This window comes from Phascolarctos cinereus, unplaced genomic scaffold (assembly GCF_003287225.1).
Source record: "Phascolarctos cinereus isolate Bilbo 61053 unplaced genomic scaffold, phaCin_HiC Scaffold_3;HRSCAF=262, whole genome shotgun sequence".
NCBI classification, from domain to species: Eukaryota; Metazoa; Chordata; class Mammalia; order Diprotodontia; family Phascolarctidae; genus Phascolarctos; species Phascolarctos cinereus.
Genome location: NW_027555736.1, coordinates 1,299,571 through 1,315,513, shown reverse-complemented (window position 1 = coordinate 1,315,513; position 15,943 = coordinate 1,299,571). Strand labels below are relative to the sequence as shown.

Here is a 15,943-nt window from a genome sequence, read left to right as displayed (position 1 = left end):
CACTAGTGTTCTTTCTTCTTTTCTTAGCAAAGAAATATAAAAAAGTCACCGGCAAAGAAATCTACTCAGACACATTAGAGAGCACGCCCATGCTGGAGAAGGAAAAATTTCCCCAGGAGTATTTCCCAGAGGTGGGTGAAGGCAAAGTGTGTGGGCAGGGGGCTCCCTGAGGCCCATCCGCGTGGGGATCTCCACTGACTGGGAGCCAGGGATGACCGTCACCCTGCCTCGTCGCGGCTGAGCTGCCCTCGCACTCGGGACACCCAGATTCATTCTGGTGGGACCGAGTGGCGGCTCTCCCAACCCCATTTCTGTTGTTCGCTGCTAGTGCGGGTGGCCCGCACTGATTAAGCTGTGTACCCTGTGCCCAGTAATAACAGCCTCAGTCAAGTCACTATGTCACCAGCAAGTGTAGACAGGGTCGGGGAGGGGCGGAGGGTGAAGGGAACAGTGCTGCCTGGGAAGGTGGGTTTGAACGGAATCTTGAACTCAAGAAGGCAGGGGATGGAGGAGGGAAAGAGAGACAAAGGTGTGGCGATGGGAGGTGGCAGGTCCTGGGGGAGGGCCAGGCAGGAGGCTGGTGGGGCAGGGTCCCAGAGGAGGCAGATGGGAGGGAAGTGGGATTTTCTAGTTGGTCTGGGAGGCCCTAGGGACCGCTGGGGTTTGCTGGGGCAGGGGGAGTCATGGCCTGGAGAGGAGAACCGGGAGGCAGGGAGCCCACAGCAGCTGCTGCCGGACTCCAGGCCTGAGGGGGTGATGGTCCACACCACGGGGGCGCTTGTGACGCAGAGGAGGTAGGAGGCAGATGGTAGAAGAGCAAGGACTGACGGCTGATTGGACAGGAGCGCTGGGTTAAGGATGGCACTGCAGATGAAAACCTGGCAGATGGAGAGGATGGTGGCGCCCTGGAGGGTGTGCAGGGAACGGTGGGGGCAGATGAGTCTGGCTCTGGACAGGACCCAGCTCAGCATGTCCGAGGGGCGTTGGGGTCAGGAGGCGTCTTCATGTAATTGACGCAGAGGTTCAAATTCCGTCAGTCACAAACTAGCCACAAGACCAGGGACAGTCCACCGCCCTCCCAGGGCCTGTGAGCCCACAGCATTCATAGAGCATCACTCCCGTAGAGCTCTCCCCTCCGCCACGTCATGGATCAGAAAATTGAAGCCCAGAGATGAGGAACGGGCCTTGAGTGCAGAATCAGGATCTGAACTGGGGGTTCCTGGCTCTGAGTCCTGTGCCTTGCTGCCTTTCTTCAAGGAGAGAGTCTGGTAAAGCCCAGACCCCAAATCTGGCTAGCAAGATGGCAGCCACTTCAAAGTCAGCCAACTCTGTAGACCATGGGTAGGTCAACTCGGGGTGAAAAGAGGATGAAGATGAAAGAGTGTGGGAACATGAACATCGAAGGCCTGGCTTTGGTGCAGACTGTCGCCTTTGACCAGGCAAGTGGAGCTGATGGAAGCCTGATGAAGTGGCCACCGCCCAAGCATGCGGTCACCAAGGAATGCGCCATCTCAGAAAACGACGTCATAAGGAATCACCTCGTCAGGGAGAAATAGTGGAAGATGAGGGGTCACCCATGGACACTGAAGGGGCAGAACTTCTCAATCCCTGCTCCAGGACGGTTGAGCCGCCATCTTTGGGGCCTCTCACTGCAGTCCTGGGGAAGGCTGCTGGTCACTGTTGAGAGTGTGCTAGGTGGCATCAGTGGCACAGAAGTGCCACGTCCCCAGAGGTCTCTCCCCGAGTGTGGAGGGCATCCTGAAGGGTTGGGGAGCTCAGCAGATGGATGCCTGTGACCCCGCAGGGCCGTCCTCTTCCCTGGGCCGGGTTTGGAGGAGGGGCTGCAGGCTTTTCCCATAACCCTCTGCTTCCCCTCGCCCCCCCTCTCACCTGAGCACCTCCAGGGTGGTTTCCCTCTCATCCGCTGCCAGAATCACAAGTCGTTGGTGAGACGGACGTCACCCTTCTCCCAAGACACAGAGGCCCCCGCATCCTCTGGCCTGAGGCAGCGCTCGGTCCTCCTGCCTCTGATTGGTCCATCCTGCCAGTCTTGACTGGATGCTGATGACACTGGACCACTTGGGATGAGGCATTTTCTGAGCATCAGAGCGGGTCCTTCTGAGCTGTGGCCGGGCCACGTGTGCTGCTGTCACCTGTCTGCCCCCTGGGGCCCACTGCTCAGGCCACAGCCAGTCATGATGCATCATTTCCCTGTAAAAAGGGGGCAGGTGATCGGAGCGGGGGCATCATGCACCTGAGCCCGGAGCCTCTTCGCCCACAGACTGCGGCACGTCCTGGGCCTTGGATGATGCAGACAGGAGGCTTGTGCATCTCCAGGGCCAGGCTGGGGGTCGTCCTGGGCCTGGGGACACCCTTACTGCTTGGGAGACTGTTCATGGAACTTGCCCCGCTGCAGAACACTGCCTGCCGGGGCTGGGGGGCCAGCCGCCTGGGTTCCCTGCATTGGCCCTGAGGCGATGTCCTTCAGCCCGGCGGGTGGCAGATTGATGAGAATGATTTCGTTAAGCCTGGACAGATTCCTCCATAGTTTTGCCTTCACGTGCTTCAAGGGCTCTGAGAGCCAGCCCCAGTGTGTGCTGATGCACACACCTTTCTTCCTGCCCACTCATCTCAAAAAGAAAGCGGTTTATTTGAGCCACTGTTTTCCTTACAAAGTAGCTCAGGAACATTATCTCCAAACTCTCCCCTCCTTACTTCTCTCTCAGAGAGCCCCCTCCTCCGTCAGGCCCCCACCCACCCTGCCCGATGCCCTTACAGGGAAGGAGGCCCGTCTCCTTATCTATGGCCTTTGAACGTTGACCCCGCCTTTGTCCTGTGCCTGGCTAGTAGCAGGGGCTTCATCTGCCCTGAGCCTGGGCGACATCCCGCCAGTGTGGCTCCTGTGCTTGGGGCCTCGCTCCAGCGCCTCCACAGCATCCACTCCCGTCTCTGGGCCTTCGGAAGGACGTGAGATCGAGGGCTGCGCCACTGAGACTTCCAAGGGTCTGCTTCTCATGGTCTCCTGCCAAGCCTTCCGCACAGTTGTCCTGTTTTGGGGGCGAGAATTGGGCTCTGGCTGATTTCTTATTCTTTTATTACCGCTGCTTAAGGATGATCTAAAAGTAATTACCATGATGGAAGCACAACGCCACTCCCCATAATTACTGCCGCAGCGTATAAAACGAACACAAGTCCCACAGCTGATTTACGGTGGCTCCTGGCGGCCGGCGCCCCAACGACGCCGTGGGGAGCAACACTCCAGAGAATGGGAGGCTGGCTTAAGAAAGCCGAGCCGTGCCGTCCATCAGGGACAGTCATTTTTTTCCCTTGCCCGTAGTGAGAAATTGGTTGTCCTCATAGATCATGGCTCCCGCTCCCGGCTCTTGTGAAAGATGAATTAATTCCACTAATGCTTTAATGCAAACCCTTCACGGAGGAGGCCGGGTGGTGGTTCCCCTCCTCACAGCTCTCCTTTCTCGACGGTGATTTATGGGCTCTTTTAGTAGATGAAGCTGCCTGTGTTTCCATCCATCTGAGGGCCAAAGGAATCCTATTAAGCAGAGCCATCGGTGGGGGAGGTGAAGGATGTCACGGCCCTGCCTGAGGGCCCCCCAAGGCCAGGCTGGGAGATCGGGAAGCATCCTCCTGAAGGTATTGCCCTGAACCGGGGCCTCTTCACCCATCTCTGCTTGTTGACCCGGCCACCAAGGGACGGGCAGGTCCGTCAGACGGCCGCGCCCGGGAGCAGATCAGAGCAGCCCGAGCCAGGTGGAGAGGGCTGCTATACCCCCCGCTTTAGGGGTGACCACCTCTTTCAGGATGGGGTCATGGCCTGGCCTTGCTGGCCATGCTGTCGGGCACTGATGATCTTGTGCCAGTCCTAGGGCTGTGTAGTGTGATCATAGACGCAGGCAGTGCACTGCCATCTGCCAGCTCAGAGATGGGGGCAGTCAGCTGATGCTGCAGGAAGGGGTCTGCTGCAGGCCCTCCCCCTTGAAGCACAATCTGCTGCCCCCCTGAACATCGGTCTGTGGTCACAGAGGTTGGCGGGAAGCTGCTGCTGTGGCCTTGCCTCTGTCAGCCTCCACGTGCCGTCCATAAGGGGATGTCCCCAAGGCCCAGAGGATGGAGGGCTTGGCAGAAGCCACTCGGAGAGTCAGACAGACCACTTTGTTGCTTGCTAGCAGGATGCGGTTTCCTCCTCATTGCGGGACGTCGCTGGCTTGAACCCGGGCTCTCCTTCTTGGGAGTCACCGGCTTCCATGGAAGCAGCCTTCCTTCTCTTCTTCGTCCTCCCCCTCCTTGTGGACTGGAGGGACAGGTGTATGCAGGGGAAGGGCCATTCTGGGTACACGTGTGTGGATGAGGGTCGTCTGGCAGTAAGCGAGCCCGTGGGGGAGCGAGCCAGCCGCTAAGGAGGCGTACAGGCAGTTTGAGTGCCGTCAGCCTGGCCTGGGATGCTTCGTGGGGCGAGGACAGAGCAGCTGCCCCTGCCGAGCCGCCCCTGGGGCTGAGGCCAGGCCAGACTTCCTCAAGTCCACCCCTCGGAGCCAGCCCTGCACGTGGACCAGTCAGTATTTTCTGCAGGTCTGTTTGATCTCTCATCAGACGGTCATGAAACGTGTAAAAGTCTGGACTTTTGGCATGAGAGATGCTCCGGCTTGGGCCGCTAAAGAGTGACTGTGTGAGGCCTAGGCCCACGGCCTTGTGGATCAGGCCTGGGAAGGCCAGAGTAGGGGGCTGGAATTCCAGGGAGTTAACCCTCGTGTGCCGTGCGTGCTCACAAGTACGTGCATAGTGCCTGCTCCATCCAGCCATGTTCCCTCGGGGTCAGGGCCCCAGTGGGAGTGGAGGACACCCCATGGACTCCAACTCTCTTGACAGGTTCTGAAGAGCTGCGGAGGCTTCCGGAGCATCCTGATTGGGCTCTGTGTACCTAATATCAGTACAAGGCCTTTGCGGCAGCATCGACAGATGCCTGTCCCCCTGCTGGCCCGAGTGCAAGGACGCTGTCTGGGACACTCATCCCCTTGCTGGCCCAAGTGCGAGGATGATGTTTTGGTCTAGAACCTCTCTCAAAGAAAGGCTAAGCCTGTCCAGTGGAGCCCAAACTCATGGAACCACCAGTCCCTCAAACACTGAGTTGTGAGATGTTTTGTGTATCTTTCCTATGTCTGCCAGGAGTCCACACCTGGCCGTCCGCCATCTTGTAGGCATTGTGTCAGAGGCTCGAGGGCCTGGCATGGAGTCAGGAAGCCCTGGGCTCATGTCCCATCTCTGACAGACCAGCCACGTGGCTCAGGGCCCTAAGAAGCGGCCTCACAGGGCAGAGGTTGACCTTCCTCAGTGGGCGCTCTGGACACAGATGGCCTCAGAGGGCAAATACCCTACTGTCACCAAAGAGAAGCCTCCCTGACCGCTGGTCCATCTGCTCTTGCTGAGGATAGAGCTTCCTCTTCCAGGGAAGGGCAGCGCAGCCGAGGGCTTCTCCTCTATGCCGCCGGTTGTGTTTTTGGTACAGCAGCCCGAGTGAGCGCACTTCACGAAAGGCTGACGAAGGGAAGATCCTCCTGGCCTGTCCTGGTGGTGGCCCCTCCGTCCTTTGGTGGGTGTCCAAGAGTGGCTAAGGCAGCCTCTTGCTTGGATGCAGGCTGGCCTCTCGTCCACCTTTGGCTCTTTCAACACCAGGGTAGCTGTTTCGAAGACGTTCTCCAGGGGATCATCTCCCCTCTGGGACATCCGGGGCTCGGTCCTATGGCATCCCAGAGGGGCAGAGGTCGGGGTGAAGTGAGGGAGGCAGGGGGTTGCAGAGAGCCTGGGCCTTCCGTGGGGGTGGTGGGCCAGGGCTCTGTCCTGGAGGGTCTTTAATCTTGTTCACAAAGGTTGTGGAAGTCAAGACGTGGTGAGGGCTGAGTTTCTTCGGCAAAGGTCTGGACAGGCCACTTTCCTTCTCTTTGCCTGGTGTCCCGCTACATAAAATGGAGGTGGTTGGAAAGGGGACGGGCCTTTGCCAGCCAACAAGCAGACGGGAGTGTTGCCCACGGCCTCAGCAGGATGTCCAATGGGCCGGACCAGTTTTCTTTCCTTGTAGAGAGATCCATCCGAGGGCATTCCCTTCTTCTTCTGCGGTAGGTGCTGTCTGTGCTGGTCTGCAGCCCAGTGGCGCAGCCCTGGCTGACTGGCTGCTTAATTCACTATGGTGCCTCTCAATAAAATGAGGGTGAAAAGATGAAGTGGGGCTGCGTGCTGGTCACGATCAATCAGAGCCAGTGGGCCTTACGTAGTGCGACCTGTCTGGCCTCTCTCCTCATGGCGATGCTGTCTGGAGGTCTTTTTACCCCCCCCCCGCTGCAGAATATTTATGGAGCTGCTGTTTCTTGAGGGTTTCAAAGGTCGGCGCGCTCTCCCCGGGGACGCTGCACACATCCCAGGTCAGGATGGCAGGTGTCCCCAGGGGATAGAGAGGTCTGAGATTTGTAAGTCATTTCAAAATTAAAAGTTGACAATATTCTACAGGCCCTGTACCGGGGCATTTGATTTTTCTCAGCTGCAATTAAATAAGCGTGGATTTGACGTGTGAGTGTGCAGATGAGCTCAGGAGATAGTAGCTGTGAGTAGCGGCTTGGATCGCAGGCAAGAATGCAGTGGGCCACGAGGGGATTGGGAGCCTGCTTCCTCAGCGGCTCTCTGGGCCCACGACAGGGAGCATGTCTGTTGCCCCGCCCTCCCGCCAAGCAAGCGTCCTGGCATTCCCCCCCCCCACGCCCAGTTCCCCGTCACTGGCAGGTTCAGGTCCAGGGCAGGGGGATGGTGTTGTCAGAATGTCCCCCCATTGCCCGAGGCTGGCCCGCTCCAGCCAACCTTAACGTGTGCTTTCCCCATGGGTTGGGGGCTCTGTAAATTAGGACTCTGACAGCACCCTTTGGATTGGTCTGTGCTAATATCTACCTCAAAGGCCCCACCCCACAGCCTCTCAATGGCTCACCAGAGCACACTGCGTCAATAGGACAGGGATCGGGACAAGGAGAGTGGCTGGGCCTGGGAGCTCCCAGGTGAAGGCACACCCTCCACTGATGCTGGGTAGCACCTTCTACACAGCACACATTGTCTTCCAGAGTGACCTGGGCCACATGGGCAATGTGGACCCAGGGAAGAATCAGAACAAGGGGCTTCCTGGCCCTGCCTGCTGCCCCTCTCTGCCCCCAGTGGCTTCTCAATAGATGGGGTCCTCTCATCTTCCCTCTTCACACATCCGGTTTCTTTTGAGTAAATACGCCCTTGGAGCATTACAATCAGAGTGCATTTATGAAGCGCCTGCTGTGTACAAGGCAGCATGGAGGGGCTAGGGGTGTCAGGTCTCTGACTTCCAGGGGCATCCATCCCCAAGGGGAATGACGCATGTAAATAGAGAAAGATGGCACTGGGGATCTGCTGCTATGTCACAGGACAGCCGGTGGCGCTCTTGGAGTGGGGGCAGCTGTCAGGGCAGAATCCAGTGCTGCGGAAACTGGAGGCTGCCCGTGGCGCAGAGCTGCTGGGGGATGTCTGCAGTTTGGATGGAAGTGCTCTTCTGTCCCTTCCCGCGCCAGCTGACCAAGATGGCACCCCCTGTCTGGGAGCCCCCGAAAGGCGCACTGTCAGGTCTAGAGGGGACTTGGGAGACAGTCTGGTCCTCTGGCCACTGGTGCCCAGAGAGGTGGAGCTCATAGGTAGCAAAGCTAGCATTCGAATCCGGGTCCTCAGGCCTTCCCAACATGTCTCTCCTCCCTCCCTTCCTCTCCTTCTATCCCTTTCTTCCTATACCTGTCTTCCCCTACCTCTCCCTCACACAGCCTCTCTATCTTTCTCTGTCTCTGTCTTTGTCTCTGTCTCTGTCTCTATCTGTCTTTCTCCCCCCCTTCTTATCCCCCTCTATCTTTATCTCCTCTCTCTCCTCCTCCTCCTCCTCCTCTCTCTCACTCTCTCTCTCTCTCTCTCTCTCTCTCTCTCTCTCTCTCTCTCTCTCCCCATATATATATATATAATATATATACACACATCTGTCTCTCCTCCTCTCCCTCTCTCCCTCTTTTCCTGTCGCCCCTGTTTCTCTCTCTCCTCCTCTGCCCCTCTTCCCCTCTCTTCCTATCCTCTCTCTCTCTGTGTCTCTCTCCCTCTCTTCCTATCCCCCTCTATCTCTCTCTCTGCTCCTGTCCCGCTCTTCCCCTCTCTTCCTATCCCCCCCGTCTCTCTCTCCTCCTCTCCCCCTCCCCCTCTCTCTCCCTCTCTTCCTTTTCCTCTCTCTCCCTCTCTCAGTGACTCCATTTGGGCAGAGGGGACCAACAGCCTCTTTCTAGCCCCTGAGAAGGAGGGGTGTGCCCAATCCGGTGGGTGCCGGCACCATCCCCCTGACTTGTGTCCTTGAGTCTGCTCCTGGAGAGATGCTCAGAAAGGCTCCTCCCCTCGTCCTGCCTCCCTCCCCGTGGCCCTGGGCAGTGCTGCCTCCCACTCATGGAGTGACGGAGCAGACTTTGGGTTGGCTCTGGGTTTGGGGTGGCGGTATCCCCTGGGGGTCCGGCTCTTCTACCCCTCTGTGAAGTGACAGATTCCCCTGTGTTTGTTTTTCAGTGCAAATGGTCCAGGAAAGGCTTCCTTCGGACGAGGTGGTGCATCTCTGACTGGTATGTGGCAGCAGGTTCCAGGAGGTAGCGGGGTGTGACCCCATATACAGTTTTAGGGTTGGCCTTTTTAACCAGTGGCAGCCTGCCTTTCTGTTAGCGCAGAGGAGACGCTCCCTGAAAGGTGATCTCGGTTTGTGAGCAGTGAGGAGAAAGTCCTCTATGCCTCTGGCCTCACCACAGAAGGACGGCCTTGCCTGGCCTTTCCCCTCGGTCCCGAAGCCCCCCAGAAACGGGCTCCTGCCCCCTCCACGTTGGACGGCGGGTGGTCCGGCTTTTCTTTCCTGTGCTTACAGCCCTGGGCTGGACTCTTTCCTGAGAGATGTCCTTCCCTGACCCCTCCCTGCTCTGAAGGGCCCCATGAGAGGCCCCGCTTAGAAAGCTCAGTGGACGCCCTCCCACTCAGCCGGCCAGCAGGACTGGATGGAACAGGCCTCACTTTGGGTTGTGTTTCAGTTGCGTACACAGGCAGGTCTGACTGATCCACCCCCCAGCCTGTGAAGGGATGGAAATTGTGTCCACGGGGGATTCCCAAGCCAGCCCCTGACCCCTGGGTGCACGCTGCCTCAGGCCCAGGGATTGACTAGAGGCCATGGCCTGTGGCCTCCCCGGGGCCCCTGACGGTCAGGAGGGAATGATGGTGGCTCTCGTTGGCCATCCTCTGAGCTCTCTGCCTAGGGCAGGCTCTGGCTCCCCAGTGCCCATCACTCAGGAGAGGCGGCTGGGAGGCGGGAAGAACCCTGGCTGTCTTGGACTCAGTTTCCTAGGCTGTAAAATGTGGGCCTGAGTACCCGACTGCCAGGGTTGTTGTGAGGAGCAGAAAAGGGAACGTGTGACTTCTACCTCCACTCTAGAAAGGCGAGTTCTCATTGGTGCCAATGCAGAAACTCCTGGGGCTGGCACTCGTGGCCTCGCCCAGGCTCCCTCCCCTTCATCTCTCATTCCTGTGCTTGTACGTCCTGGCTACACAAGATGGCTCTGGGATCCTCACTTCTTCCTGCCCTCTCCAGCCTTCTGGGAGGAGGAAGACCAAGGTCACATCCCGCTTCACCTGAATAGCCATGTGCCCTGCGCCAAGCTGGTGCCTCCCAGCCTTGGTTCTTACGTTGGTAAGGTGGGGAGCAGCAGCACCCACCACACAGGGTCCTGGGAGGAGCAGAGGAGACAGTGTGGCAGGGGCCTCACAGACTTCCAAGCACAGAGGCCCGGGGCTGCAATGGGGCCCTGTCGCCCCATGCCGGAAGCCCCTTCTCACCACTTCTAGCTGTGTGGCTTTGGCTGGTCCCTTAACCCAGGCCTCGGTTTCCTGTCTGTAAGATGCAGAGGTTGGCCTAGAGGGCCTTCAGGCTGTGCCTCAGGGATCCTATGAGTCTGTCCCTCCTTTACCCCCAGGGTCTAGTCTCAGGGCATGTTGGACCAGACGGCCCCTAGCCTTGAGCTGGTGGCCTGCCTGAGTGTGACAAAATCACTTGTGGCTAAAAGGTGGCCCCCAGGCTCTCTGGGAGGCCACGAAGGGGCAGGAGAGGTGTGTGGGATGGCCCCGTGCTGGGGCAGTCCCAGAGTCTCCTGGGCCCCGTTGGAGCCCTGCCGGCACAGGCTAGGGACCCATCAGGTGAGGGCCGAGGCCAGGCTCTGGGCCACTCAGGGCACACTCACCTGGTGTCTTCTCTCCCTCGTGCTGCAGCTCCTTCGACCTGGTGAACATTCACCTTTTCCACGATGCTTCCAATCTAATTGCCTGGGAAACAAGCCCGTCAGTTTATTCCGGAATTCGGCACAAGGCCCTCGGTTACGTGCTTGACCGGTAGGTGTTGTCAGCTCCAGACCCTCCTCACCGCGCCAATCCCTCCAGAGGGATCTGCTTGAGCCAGCAGCCAGCTCACTCCTCATTTGGGACAGTGCAAGTGGGAGATGGGCTGGCAGCTGTGGGCAGGGTGGGCATCAGACTTTGCTCCCCGGCTCCTCCCTGACCCCCGGGCATCATCACCCCCATCGGGGCGCCCGGCCACCACGGCTGACGGACCCAGAAATGCAGTGGCCACCCAGACCTGCCTGTCCAGACTCTCTCTGGGAGTGCCTCCACTGGTGCTGTGTCCTCCCACAGCCATGGGGGTGACAGCAGGGATCGGGGAGCACTTTGGGCATGGATGTGGGCTCTGGTCCATGAGTTCTGGCCTCACCTCCCTCTAGGCCTCAGTCTCCTCCTCTGCACAGTGGTGATGATGGTGCACCTCTCTGTTACCCCCTCCCTCAGCCTCCTCTGGCCTCCCTGTGCCCCGGAAGCCCTGCCACCCTCTCTCTGTGCCCAGGAGGCCCTGCCACCCTCTCCCTGTGCGTAGAAGGCCCTACTGTCCCCTTTCTGTGCCCCAGAGGCCCTGAAGCCCCCTCTGGCCCCTCTCTGTGCTCCAGACACCCTGCTGTCCCTTCTGTCACCTTCCTCCAGCCCCCTCCTATGCCTAGAAGGCCCTGCTGTCCCCTGTCTGAGCCCAGGAGGCCCTGCCACCCTCTCTCTGTGCCTAGGAGACTCTGCCACCCCCTCCCCAGCACCTGCTGGCCCCTCCCTGTGTCCAGGAGGCCCTAAAGCCCCCTCCCCCAGCTTCCTCTGGCCCCTCCCTGTGCCCAGGAGGCCCTGCTGCCCCTTACCCCAGTTTCTTTGGGTTGAAGCTGTCCTGGGGGCAAATTCTCCCCTCCTGGGCATAGTGTATGTCCTATGGTACCCTGCACCATCGTTCCGGACCCCCATATAGCAGCCAGGAGCCTCTGAGGGGATGGGTTCACCGGACACAAGGGAATACTGGGGAGAGGCAGGCCCTTCCCTCGGAGCTGAGCCATCCTAGAAAGTGAAGCCCCTTTCCCTCTGGTCTCCCTGCTTCTCCCACCATGAGGGGTGAAAGGGGGCATGTGAACTCTGCCCCCCCCTCCCCAGTGACCAGAGTTTGGAAATCACCGTGATCAGATCAGGAGCAGAGGCTTTTGGGCGCTAGGCATGTGTCCAGGGCACAGGCCTCTCCCCTCACCCTGATCTTGCATCCCCCAGGCAGGGCTCCCTGTTGGCCCAGCTTGGCGGGAGGTGTAGGCCCCTGGAACGCCCTGCCGCAGCCAGCCGGCCTCCCACGTCTTTCCTGACCCCACGTCCCATGTGCCTGGGTCCCGGCTGTTCCCTTCCCTGCTCTGGAGCCAAACCCCCACGAACCTCCCTACCACCATGCAACTTGTCTGTCTCGCCTCGGCTCTCAGCGCCTTTGGCTGTCCCACTGGACATTATGGGTGTGCTGTCCCCCACTTTCTTGTCTGCCCCTGGAGTTCAGATGAATAAATGAATTCTCTCCTGTGTGCCCAGCTCGGGGTTCAGAGCTGGGGCTAGTGAGGAAAGATTAAAATGTGCCTGCCCTCAGCAGCTCCTTGGCTACTGGGGGCATAGGAGAGGTGGCAGAGAGGGCTGACGCCTAGGGAGGGGGAAAGGTATTGGCCCTGCACTGAGCCTCCGGGAGGCTAAAGAGTCTGAGGGGCAGGGGGGCACTCCTGAGGGGGAACGGGGGCATTCTTGGGGGGGAGGGGGACATTCCTAGGGGAGAGGAGAGGGGGGCATTCCTGGTATGGGAGGGAGGAGGGCATTCCTGGTGTAGGAGGGAGGGGGCATTTGGGGGGGGGTTCCTAATGGGTGTGGGGGAGGGGAGCCTAGGATGGATGGGATGTGCAGAGGGTTAGGGTCATGATAGGGAATCCATCAGCAACGTGTCCCTCTCTACCCCCCCCCAGCCCTGGGGCAAACCAGACTCTTGTAGGAGCTGCTGGGGGGTCTGCCTGCCTGGAGGCACAGGCTGCGGTGTCCCCCCCACTCAGTAACCTCCCATGGCTCCCTATGACCTCAAGGAACAAATACAGAACGCTCAGTGTGGGGCTCCCCCCCACCTTCCCAGGGGCCCGGGGCCTGTGAGCTGGCCCTGGGCCCTCCCCTCCCCCCGGCTGCCTTCTTTCTGGAGGTCTCTGTTCACACCCACCCCCACCCCCAGGGACAGCCTCTGGTGTTGATTCGGTGTATGGTGATTAATGCACAGATTGTCCTCCCAGAAGGGAGGCTCCTCCAGGGCAGGGACTTTGCACTCCTCGCCCCCAGTGCTGTGCCTACACACAGTAGGCACTTGGCAAATGCCTGTGGTTTGACCGATCGATTGCTTGCTAGGTTGATTGGCTCCCAGTTGGCGCAGACTTTAAATAGCCTCTCTCCCGCTTGTGCTGGGCACCTCTGTAGGTCGTCAGCCCTTGGGCTCCGATATTCCGCCCTCTTCCTATTCCAGCTGGGCTCCACACCTGTGGTTCTGCCTTCTTTGTCACCTTCCAAAGATCCCGAGTGCTGGTGATGGTGCATTGCCCCCGTGGGCCTCCTGCTCCCTGAATGCAGGTGATGGCGCGGTTCCCCCTCGGGCCTCCTGCGTCTTCCTTTGGGCCTGAGGGGGAAGCATCTGTGAGCTCTGAGGAGGGCTGGATGGGAGACCCCCCACGATGTCCCAGAGAGTGCAGCCCAGGGGCCAGGCCTGCTCGCGATGGGGCCACTCGTCATTAAAATGTGACCCCCACCAATAGCAGCGCAGGCTTTCAGGGGTGCGAGCGGTGCCGGGGCTTTGCATTCTGTGAATTGGCCTTTTGAGAGCTCAGCCAGCCGGAGCCGGGACCTCCGGAGCACAGCGCAGGCTGGCGGCACAAAGGGGGCGTCGGAGGCCCGGGGAATAATGGGCAGCCCCTTTCAGCAGCCACCGGCGGGGTCTTTTCTGCTCCGCTGAGGGGGGAGGACAATGCTGAGGAGCCCGCTTTGACGGAGCACCGCCACCAACAGTGTCCCCATTCAGAGACCGTGGGCCATTGTGCAAATGGCAGGGGCCAGCCAGGCAGCTTCCCCCGGCGCTCTGGCCCTCAGCGGCTGCCCCCTCAAAGGCCCGGGTGCCCCTCTGCTGCAGCGAGCTCCCGCGCCTCCCTCCACGCAGAGGCTATGGTCCCCACCCCTGCCCTGGCTGGCCACGGTTGGGGGCCACCCCTCTGACATCCTCACGGAGAGGGAGAAGCGGGGGCAGAGCATCCTGTGTGGTCAGCCCGGGGGATGGCCCACTGCCCCTCCCCGAGCTTGGGCAGCAGCCAGGACCGGGTGGGCCCTAGCTGACTGCAGAGGAGTGTGGGGTGAGGGCAGCTAAGTGAATGGTGGGGTGCAGAAATCTCTCCCTCTCCCCGACACACACACTCACACTCACTCATACTTGTGCTCGACCACATACAGACTCATACATATACACACACTCATGCTCACCCACACATGTATACACACTCACACTTATGCTCAACCACACTCACCCATACACACATACACACTCATTTCCCCATGCATAGTCACCCACACACATATATACAGACTCATACAAACACATACACTTACCCGTAGACACACTTACATACACATTCACCCCCCATACACACATACTCACGCACACTTGTGCTCACACACATATGCATAATCATACATGCACATACCCACACACTTATACTCACCCCTGTGCTCACACTCACTGGCACACATGTACATACTCATACATACACATACACTCCCACACACACGTATACACGTACATACTCACACACATACATATACACATACTCACACTCACCGAAACTCAAACCTATGCACGCTCACCCATATACATATCTAAGTGTATAAGCGTGCATACACACACACACACACACACACACACACACACACACCCCTAGGGGTTAAAGGCCCAGATGATTGCTTGGTGAAAGCAGATTTGGGCAGGATCACTTGATGCCTTTCCAGGGATGCCCTGGACAACCCACAGAACTCCAAGCCTCAGATGTTCACGTGTGGCCATCTTGGCTCCAGGGAAGAGGGCCCCCCTGCCCTGTGTGACCCCTTCCCCTCGCTAAGGGAAGGGGGCTCCGGAGGGGACCAGGGAGCCTCTGGCTGACGTGCCCGATGAGCCTTTAACACTGGCCAGACGAGCAGGATGGGCGGCCCCTGTGGGCCGTGGGGAAACTTCCTGGAGCCCTCCACAGCATTCAGGTCCGTGAAATGGGATGTTTTTTCACCAGTGACAGAGCTCTTCTGTTCCCCTTTGGAAATGGGGCTGGGCCTTGTTCAGCAGAAATGTTTCCCCATTTCGAGTGTGAAATCCCGGCGTGAAGCTGCCTTTGTGGTCGTCATCATTTTCTCACAAATGTAGTCCATTGTCAGCTCGCCGGAGTTAATTTGATCAACATTGGAGCATTTAACTTTTGTGCCCGCTCAAAGGAGCTGTTTCATGCCCATTTGGGGCATTCAAAAGAGATGATTACCAGAAAAATAATGTGCCCGCACACAATTGGGAGCAATTAGTTTCCCAGGGAGCGGCGAGTGATGCACGGCCTCCACATAGCTCGCCTTTGTCACTCTGTGGACGGTCATCAGTCAACTGTCACCTCGGCTCAAAGACCCCTCCAATCTCAATGTTTCTCTTGAGGCTTTTCCCAGAACGGGCAGATGAATGAGCCAAAGAAAAGCCACTTGGTCTCTAGGCAAAGGAAAACTCTCCTCGAAAGATGTGGGTCATTTCAGAAGCCCCCAGGAGTCACTGCAGCATCCTGGCTGCATCACCCGGAATGTGTGTGTGTGTGTGTGTGTGTGTGTGTGTGTGTGTGTGCGCGCGCGCGCAAGTGAGTGAATGTGAGGGGGGGGAGTATTGTGGCATAGGGCTGGGGGTGGCTGCTCTGGGCACCCTTTCAGCTCTAAGAACTTCAGGTCTTTGAGGTCTTAATTCAGCCACTATCCCAATGCCAAAAGCTAACCTGCAATCCTTCCAGCCATCCAGGTAGCACTGGTCACTAGGACCCTGTCCTCAGAGAAGCCTCTTGTTCAGGTCTATTAAAGGGAAAGCTTCTCTCTGTGTCTCTCCTCTCTCTCTTTCTCTCCTCCCTTCTCTCTCCTCTCTTCTCTCTCTCTCTGTCTCCCTCCTCCTCCCTCCCTCTTCTTTCTCCCCCCTCCTTCCCCCTCTTTATCTCTCTTTCTCCTACTTTCTCTCTCTCCTCCTCCTCTGCCTCCCTCCTCTTTCTCTCCTCTCCTTCCCCTACCCCTTCTCTCTCCCTCCCTCCCCTCTTTCTCCCCCTCTTGTTCCCTCCTCTTCATTTCTCCCTCTTTCTCCTACTCTCTCTCTTTCTCTCCTCCTCCCTCCTCTCTTTCTCTCCCCTCCCTCTCTCGCCCCCCTCTTTCCCTCCCTCCTTCCTTTTTCTCTCCTGTCCTTCCCCCA

At 58.6% G+C, this 15,943-nt stretch overlaps 1 protein-coding gene across 4 annotated transcripts in view; it reads left to right on the top strand.

Moving 5' to 3' along the window:
• Positions 1-15,943, top strand: part of INPP5A (inositol polyphosphate-5-phosphatase A) — a 250,977-nt gene that overhangs the window by 162,038 nt on the left and 72,996 nt on the right. For all 4 annotated transcript variants that reach the window (XM_078150679.1, XM_078150677.1, XM_078150678.1 and 1 more), the window contains 3 exons: positions 28-131; positions 8,608-8,660; positions 10,342-10,461. In XM_078150679.1, the coding sequence (XP_078006805.1) occupies positions 28-131; positions 8,608-8,660; positions 10,342-10,461 (277 nt within the window). The remainder of the gene's footprint in view (positions 1-27; positions 132-8,607; positions 8,661-10,341; positions 10,462-15,943) is intronic.